The sequence below is a fragment of the Neolamprologus multifasciatus genome, chromosome 20, assembly GCF_963576455.1.
Source record: "Neolamprologus multifasciatus chromosome 20, fNeoMul1.2, whole genome shotgun sequence".
In the NCBI taxonomy this organism is placed as follows: Eukaryota; Metazoa; Chordata; class Actinopteri; order Cichliformes; family Cichlidae; genus Neolamprologus; species Neolamprologus multifasciatus.
In genome coordinates, this window is record NC_140458.1 from 8,026,042 (window position 1) to 8,035,462 (window position 9,421).

General features: G+C 37.4%; 1 protein-coding gene across 1 annotated transcript; it reads right to left on the reverse strand.

The window, feature by feature from the left end:
* Positions 1-2,759: 2,759 nt before the first annotated feature.
* Positions 2,760-8,248, reverse strand: coq10a (coenzyme Q10A). Its single transcript, XM_085144589.1, has 5 exons — positions 7,656-8,248; positions 5,936-6,085; positions 5,661-5,853; positions 5,394-5,495; positions 2,760-4,610 (listed from the first exon to the last, which is right to left on the reverse strand). Exons 1-5 carry the CDS (start codon positions 7,790-7,792, stop codon positions 4,443-4,445), a joined length of 750 nt encoding a protein of 249 aa, XP_085000715.1. The 5' UTR covers positions 7,793-8,248; the 3' UTR covers positions 2,760-4,442.
* Between the last annotated feature and the right edge of the window lie 1,173 nt (positions 8,249-9,421).

The following is a 9,421-nucleotide window of genomic DNA, read 5'->3' on the forward strand; positions in this document are numbered from 1 at the left end:
TTTTTCAAGGTCTCTCTCTTTCAGGCTATCCTCTGTAAACCCTACAGATGGTTGTGTGGGGAAATTCCTGTAGATCTGCATCTTCTGAAATACAACAGCCTATCTAGCACAAACAACTATACCACATCAAAGTCATGTAAATCACTGTTGTTCCCCATTCAGATTCTTGACTGGAACATCACAAGTTCATCTTGACCATGCCATGGATGCCTAAATGAATTGAGTTGTTGCCATGCGATCGGCTGATTAGATATTTGCATTAAAGAGCAGTTGAACAAGTGTACCTAACATTCAGGAGCAAATGTAATAAACAGTGAATATAACAGGACCAAAACTGCATTCTCCAGCTTCACAGTCTGGTGATTTACACCCTTACCTACCTACTTATTATCTATTTAAACAAGTATTAGACTTTACACTTGCATCCAAATAATGTTTGATAATGCTTTACACAGTACATATTAACAGTTTACTAAGATGTATAAACATAATTTGCATTTTTATAATAACCAGATAATGATCTTCAAACCAATGTATTCATTAGTAAACCTTATGTCCATTTGTTAACAGCAGTTAATTTCCCTTATTGTGGATTGCTAACAAACCAAACTTTGTGTGTCGCTGTAATGCTCCTGATTCAAAGACCATTCACACTGAGCAATCTTTACTGAGAACATCACTTCTTGTCAGTTCACACACTTTGAATGCCTTTATTTATAGGAAGGGCACCTCTTCAACTCACACTTCCAAAATGAGATCCTTAGCTGGAACACTTGACCTCACTAAATACCTTTTGGAGAAGCTGTTCCACAGAGGTTTACCTTTTTCCATCCTGCACTGTGTGGTTATTCAGTGTGGACCATAAAATATGAAAAGCATCAATGTTTAAAGACCTTGAACTTGTCAGCTGTTGTGACTTTAGATTAAAAAAAAATATATTTTATGAGTGATTAGTGCTACTTGATAACTTCAAAGGCATTACAGACTTTTTTTCTTGCAATCGTGTGTGGCATTTCAAAATGATTCATGACAGTGACAGGGTTCAAGTGAGGTCAGTTAGGTAAATTCTTGTCATGTTTGTAACATGAGGATGATGGCACAACGTAAAAAAATGTATTTACACTGTAAACTTTTAGTAATTTTCTCTTTCCGATGACACATACAGCTCTAGGCAAGAGTGTAAAGGAGTGTTTGAATTCAAAAACCAGATACAAAACCTGCTCATTTAAGAATATCATGATCATCAATGATTCTTGTTGTAATGCTCCAATTTCAATTAGTCTTTATTCCATACTGTGATCATGAGAAGATGGTCCAAATGCCCACCTCTCCTATGTGCTGTTATTAATAACTGGCCCAAATACCATCACCCCACTCTGGTTTCTTGCTGGTCAGCTGAGCTGTGCCACTCTTTCCACTCCACTTGTGCAACAAAAGCAACCAGTGCTAAGGGACATCAACTCAATGCCATCCTCTGGAACACAAGCTCAGTCTAAAAACGGTACCTGGTGTCATCTAAATGCATTATAACGCAGCTGCTGCAAGTGAAGGACACAATGCTCAAGCACTAATGCAGGTATACCTTCAGGAGTCGGTTTTGTTTTTGTTTTATCAATCACCTTTTAAAAAAGCGCATACGCAAAATGTGACAGCTCCTTTTTATTTAAATACAAATTTAAAATACACTGATATTTACATAGATACATTTTCTGCTTGCAAAAAAAAAAAAAGCAACTGAAATCCAAAACAGTGAAAATAATTTTGATTGAAGCAACAAGTGACTGATATTTATTTATATCTCCTTTTATACATACAAGGCTGCCTGTATTAAGACCAGTGGTCATTAATACACCTGCAGCATGAATATTGATGTGGAAATGTACAGAGGGGTCGAAGGGTTACAATAATTTCAAGTGAACCCTTTATGCTCATCTGGACTGTACTAGAGTAGCTTTTGCATGAGTCACAGTTCATTTATCAGTTTATCTTATACTACAGCTTGGTGCAGCCCCTCAGTTCATCCACTGTCTGAAATAACCTGTTTTAGCTCCTCCACCTTTCTGATTGGGCAGCCTTTACAAACACGAGGTTAGAACAGCAGGTGGGCGGGGCTTCTGAGCTCATAACCCAAGCAGTGTGCCTGAGATAACCACTGTCACTGACATCATATAGTGCAGACAGTAGAAAAACCTGCCTGGAACCTGAGCGTTTGGCTCACAGGCATTACTTGTGCATACGCTGACCTCATTATGTTCAATTTTTGGCATATTTAATACGAGCATTCACTATTATAAGAATCTATATGTATATGTCAGAAAATCAAGAAAAGCATAATAGGCTAATTCGGAAAATATTTCTGTTTACACTGCCCCTTCTTTTCCAATAAGGATTGGCACTTACAATGAAAAACAAACTCTCTCTGTAATACACTTAAAGACAAAAAAAACCCTTGAGAGTAAAGATGAATTCTAATGTGATGCAACGTTAAAAACACGACACAAAATTTTCATTAACATTATTTATAATTATGTTAGTCCACTTTGAGTCTGGCAATGGTAGGACCATCTTAAATAAAACTACACAGTTAATGCAATACTTTTGTTAAACTGCTCAAAGAAAAAAAAAAAGACGCTGGAACTACACTTCAATCATATCTTGATTGCTTCTTTTCAAATTTTGATAGTACACAAAGGCCAAATTGCAACATAATACACAAAAGTGGTATTCAATGATTTTACCTCAAACCATTTTTAAATGTATTTATTTTTTTTAAATGGTAACAGTGATTCTCAGACTGAATACGCCTGTCTTGGGTTTTGAGGACTCATTTTTCTTAATTCCCAAATCACCTTACTAACCAAAAATAAAACAACATACTTCAGTTTCACAAAAATACGAAAACACCTTTTAGCTTTACTGGACCATTTGGACAAAATGAAACATTTTTCACAGAGAAGGTCACACTAAATTACTTCTTTAGCAACTTACGAGTCACCTTTAAAATGTAGCAAAATACAATCAGTTACCTTTAATAGCCCTTTATCACAGAATACTGTGAAGGGGCTGCTTGATTTTAAATTTAAGTCAAGTCCTGACAATGCAACACATAAATGCTACAAATATATTTGCCTTTGTTACTTATATCCATGCATCAAAATGTGTGTAAAGATAAGCTGAAATGTCAACAAATAAGCATGAAACTCATTGATAAATAAGTAATGTTTTATTCTACAGCCCACAGCTACAATTTATAGAAAGATGACTCGAGTGTTTCATCCTCCGGATCACCTTCAAAAGAATCTAAACACAAAACAGCCCACTAGCAAGGGCACGCCTACATTTTTTAACCTATGACCTAAACTGACTCCTAACAGTTAGAATCCACATAACATGGCAATGTTTATTTATTTTTGATCCAATTACAATATAAGCCACATTCAAATCACAAGAAGCCATCTTTAATTTCCAATTTTGTTTTGTTTTTAATCGATCATAAAGATAATTTTTGAGTGTAACATTGTACACTTCTTACATTCTTTGAGATACCTTTTACAGTACTGCAGATTTTTCACCGTTTCAACAGGGGTTCTTGGTTGTGCTAATTCTTATTTCCCCACCTTTACTGACTGATACTAGTGCTGGGCTGTAAAACAAGGCATTATTAAAACTACTATGCTAATTTTTCTTTTTTAACGTTCTAAAGCCCAATCCTCACAGCATCCAAGTTAAAGTGACATTTCTCAAATCCTAGTATACTGAGACCACAGCTAATTTTCCTCCTTTGCACTTCATACTAACCTACAATAATGCTCTTATAGCATGGCACTGTCAATATAAACCCCAATAAAACTGGTTGAAAAGTGCTGCTGAATAAATTAAAGAACTAAAAGCAATATTATTTTGCAGCAATACCAGTACTTTATTTCAAACTATATATTACTATTTCCATTTGAAATGAAGTCAATGCTAAGTGTAAAAGCAAAGAATGTGCTTTCCCAGTATATAAGAGCTGAAGTTCACTTGATAGTAGTAACCTCAAGTTACAGTGAGACAACTGCTTCGGCAAAAGGGACTCTGTGTCTTATAGAAAAACCGAAGTTTAAGTTTAAAGTAATAACTGAGTCTCCAGCACAATGTAACAATGCTGCGATGACTTACTGTTCTTTCTGCTAAACAAGGAGACCCTAATCTGGAGGTAGACAGAAAATGGACAAACGTAACACAATGAGAAGGGAGGTGAGCAAAAATTTACTAAGGCAGGAATTACAACATTATGTTTGCAAGCATTAGATGCGCTACACCTTTGGTAGCCGCTATAACATCTATGAAGCAGTGGAGATTTGATGTAGTGGCCTTCTAAGCCACATCATGCAGGTTTAAGTTTATTGGGGGAATAAAGAGGGTACGGTTTAAGGCCAGATGAAGACGTACAGTTGCTGAGATCACGTGTGATGCACCTCGTGAAACATCAGCTCTCGTGGGATGCGAGTCTCTGGGCCGTAAAGCTTGCAGGCTCGCCGCTCGAATGCAGCAACATTCTGCTTTACCACTTCATCGAAGAACATGGTGGCTAACTGTGAGTGCAGCAAAGAGCGGAACTCGAAGGATATCTGTTAAACACACAGAAACATAATAATTAGAGAGCAGAAGTTTAAAGAAATACGGCAAATATATATAGTGGGCATGATAGGTTAAAGCTAAGCTTATTTGTGTTCTTGCAAAGATATCAGATGAGATTGGAACACAGTTAGCTTAGCATAAAGAGTGAAAAAAGTGGGACGAAGCCAGACTGATGGTTTAAAAAAACAAACAAACAAAAAAAAAAAACCTGACTGAAAGGTTTCCTGCAGAAATAGATCTTGTTCTGGTGGCATTTCCTTTAACTTGCAGTTAAAGAGGGTGGAGCTGGAGTCTGACCACAGGACAACAAACCCTTTAGAGAGAGTGAAACGAGTGGCCACTGCTTGTCTTCAGCCAAAATGAACAAATTAGACAGGAAGGGGGCGGGAGCTGCTGATAAGAAGCAACTGACCTTTTAAAATAAGAAGTTGGAGACTGCCAACCAAACAGTAAATCATCTCTTGAATAGATATAAGGAAAAACTGACAATTGCAAAAGTAGTAATATTAAAAATTATATAACATAGGTAAATCAAATGTTTGGGAAACACTTCCACAGGTGGTCTCCCACATGTAACCATTCACAAAACCACAAAGTGTAATTTTTACATTTGTGCTTTTTCACAGCATAAAAAACATTAACTAATGAGCATGAATACAGACTTTAATGATATCAGTGTTCTGATGTATCATCTATCCCATGTGGTGTTTAGTAGACACAAGCAGTTAAAGTTAAAGTGAGCTACAGGCTAAAGTGAAGCATAGGCTACTTACAGAAAAGTCTACGGTGCAGGTACGAGGGTAACCGGGAATGCCAGGACTAAAGCGCCATATCGTCTCCAGGTGATTGAAGAGCTTTCCATCTGTACACACTGCCTACAAATAACCAAAACAAAGACAATAATTAAGAGTTGTAAAACACAGAAATTGTGTTTCAGTCATATAGTTTATATATAAACAAATTCTAGCAACAGATGGAGCATTAAAATCACATATCACAATTCAGAAGGACTGGGATAATATTTTTGTACCATTCCTTACTTTGACTAGATGAGGTCTAACATTAGTGATCATAGATGTGTATCTTTCCACTACTGGAGGAAATCCCACTTCAAGCTGGGCTTTGGAGTGACCTGCTCTTTTCATGATGGTCTGGGACTTCTTACACCAAGGCACAAAGTGCTTGTAGTCGTCAACGTTGGCCACAACATCATACATTTCCTGCATAGAATACCTGTAACAGGAATATCCTCTTAATTAAATTTTTTGTATTAATGATCAAATTTATGATTATAAAAAGGCTCATCAATACTTACCCAAGTATTCTACGTTCAGAGTACTCCTTCCTTTTGTTGGTGAGGCTGATGAAGCTTCTGCTTTGGGAAACCGCTGTCATTGTGTCACAATCTTGAAGGCAAAGCACCCTGGGACTTCTTGTCATCAAAATGCCACATGACGACAAGTGTCTGGAAAGGTAATTAGAATCTGTGTTGAAGTGATGTGCCATAAGCCCCTATCTAGAAAGAGTGCAGTCTGCAACAAAATAGGTCCACTGCTTTCCAGTTTCCAGTTCCAACAGTCAGTGAGTGCACTAGATGGACCAGAGAGTTATGAAAGGTCACTGTTGAGAGCATGCTGGTATTTTCCACGTCTGGTCTTTTTTTGTGAATAGCAAAAAGCTGTAAGGTGACACCTACCTGCTCTGATTGAACAAATTAGCTTTGTGCTTTCTGGAAGGTAGCCTGTAGGATAGGGGTGAGCAACATATTTTCTCATACTGAGAGTTAAGGATCAAACTAAATAGGCAAATTAAAATATTGCTGTATCAAATTATGACACGAAACATTAGATCCTTGTGAATAAAATATTTCACTTAAATGAAGCAGCAGTTTTCAAGTTTTTATATAACTTTACCATAAGACATCATAGGTTATGACAGAGAATTTGTTTGCCATTTGTTGGAATCAAGTTAAACAGCAGTGAAGCAGTGATTTATTTTATTCTTTCATCTAAAGATCCATTAACACAAAGTTTACCTTGATTAAGGTCAACCTGATAAAATGGGTTGTGATCACTAGTTAATGCAAGTGATTATGTGTGTGTGCTTCCCAAAACATGAAAACATTCATTCATTAAGTCAATGCATCATACTATTCACTGCTACCACAAACAGGCTGTTTTGGAAACTGTTCTCCACATTTTGGAAACATGTTATCCATTATGGATAAGCCACCATCTGCACCAAGGTTATTATAATTACTAAATCTAAACTAATAATTAAAACTAGGAGTTACAAAATATTTGAATTAACTGTAATGATAACTAGAATTTATAGAAAATATCAAGCTTTTTAAGTGGCGTTAGGTTATTTTACTTAGATTTTTATTACGCTTTTTCCTGTGCTACCTTTGTAATCTTTACCTTATTGAGCTATTGTCTTTTGTACACCATTCTTCAGGTCTTATTTTCAGCAGTTCACTTATGGAATAAAATAACTGTGGGGGTATTCTGTAATGTTTATATTTCATGCATGAAAGAACAAAGTTGAGTGGTTTATAGTTGTGATTTTACAGTTATGTGAAGTCAATACAACAGTGCAAACATAGTTAATATCCTTCTATATCAAGTTAGCTTCTTGTAATTTGTTTTCACCAGCAACATGGCACAATTATAACGATTAACTTGCTTGTTTTCATTTATGTTTATGTATATATTCTACAAAAACATTAAAGCAGACTGGACTGCAGAACCCATGTCGAAGGCAGTTGTTAACAGCTGCCTTTACCTGGTGAGACAGTCCTGGTTATTGGTAGTTCTGTTACACTAATCAGCAGTTGCTTCTCAAATGGAGGCTGGTCACACTTTAAAGATAAGAAACCAGAATTATGGAGCTTGATAACATTATCTTGTGACCTTCCCGTTATATATCGTCCGCCCTCGGTGGCGGCAGAGCGTCAGTCCCTCTGTACTGAATGACCAGCTCGGTGCTGTTAACCATAATAATAACAGCCTCCAGTAACTCCCCGACAGGCTCACCTGATATTTTGTCGCAGGCATCCTCTTTGCACCGCCGTGCGACATGAGCGAGGAGAGCCCACAGTGGCGATCTGGAGAAAGTCACTGAACGTCCGAACACCCATGGGTAATCTCCGGGCACCGGTCGAGGCTGCCATCAAGTCAGCCTCTCCGTTTCAAGAGAGGGAGATCCTGGGTCTGTCGAGCTAGCCCGGGGTCTGCTTTAAGACCGAGGGCACAGAGATTCAAGGGTCCAGTCCAACCTGCACGCTACTTCGGTGCGGGTATATTAATGAACACGTAGCGTTAGCACAGCCGCTTTCCGAACTGTGAGCGTAACTATCGTTAGTTACGGCAGTCAGCTGCTAACGTTAGCTAGCAAGATTTCCAACAGCCCAACCAATCACGACGTATGGCTACGTTCCGCTGTTTTTTTTAACGTAATACTCACATTACTCCACGCGTCGAGTTCCAAACTTGAAACAAAGTTAAACTATTTACGTCACTTTCTGGCTATAAATATTGCCAAACTGCTGCCAGCTGCGAACGACCTTCTGCTGCTAAATAAAACGCCGGTGGGACAAATTGTTCCTTTCTTCTGTGATCGATTCTGCCCAACAGCTCTGAGAAGAAATGCCGCCCCCTACTCTGCAGGAGGTTAACGGCGGGGAAAAATATTTGTATTTTATTTTATTTTATTTTATTTAACTTACGTAAACACTTTTATATTAGTATAACAATATATATATTTTTAAATATCCTGAACAAAATGCTGTGAGACTGTATAAACAGGGTTCAAGTGTTTGTTTGTTTTTGTTTTTTTTGTTTTTTAAACTTTGATTAAAATGACCCCTAAAGAAACACAGTTAATATTTTATAAGTTATATTTCTCTTACATCTTTTATCCAATAGCCCACATATATGTGGACGACAACAGTAGGGATGTGTGTGGTAGGAGTGGCAGATGGGATGAAGGTGGGGGTGGGGTTCTGAGATCTTTCTTTTTTGCATTGGTGATGGACAGGTTGACAGATGAGGTCAGGGAGGAATCTCCAGTCTTCCGAAGAATATGTTGTTTGTGGAAGACATCTGTAGTCTGAGTAGGAAGCAGATGGAGAGTAGCACTGGAGAGAAGAAGAATAAAAGTCAGTAGAAGCGAGACAGAACACAGTGTGTGAATGCGATAGAGACAGTAACAGTGAAGCTGCAAGGAACAGAGGCAGTGAAGGTGAGAACGATAAAAGAGGGGAGATAGATCACGTTTAAAAACAAAGGTCCTCAAGCCAAATAAAAAATAACAGTCAATAATTTATAGGCTTATTTTACTGTTTACCATTGTAGCCTTTTTTCTTTTTCTTTATTTTTGCTGTCGCTTTATCAAATGGCCTGTAAATGGCCTGTATTTATATAGCGCTTTACTAGTCCCTAAGGACCCAAAGCGCTTTACATATCCAGTCATCCACCCATTCACACACACATTCACACACTGGTGAACTCACTATAACAAATAAAAAGAATAAAAACGGAGTGACAACTCATGAAAAAAAAGTAGCAGTGGATCATTTATTACTAAAGAACACTTTGTTCCACAACAGTGACTGATGTTATAGGGGACGAATATTCAGCAAATCTGGATATTTAACTTGATCTTAATTATTACACCCAAGGCCTACATTACTTTTTTTTATCTGTGATTTTTCACTTCAGTTTCACTCTCACACATGGAAATGGAAATGTCTTACTTTTTATTGGCTCTAGTTTTACAAAAAGTAAACTGAAATGGAGAT

Bases quoted from the DNA above. Each gene is read 5' to 3' on its own strand.
- coq10a (XM_085144589.1), bottom strand. From the start codon at position 7,792: ATGGCAGCCTCGACCGGTGCCCGGAGATTACCCATGGGTGTTCGGACG. The intron at 6,086-7,655 runs GTGAGCCTGTCG...TTACCTTTCCAG, and splicing joins TGCCTGCGACAAAATATCAG to ACACTTGTCGTCATGTGGCA. The intron at 4,611-5,393 runs GTAAGTAGCCTA...TGTGTTTAACAG, and splicing joins CCTGCACCGTAGACTTTTCT to ATATCCTTCGAGTTCCGCTC.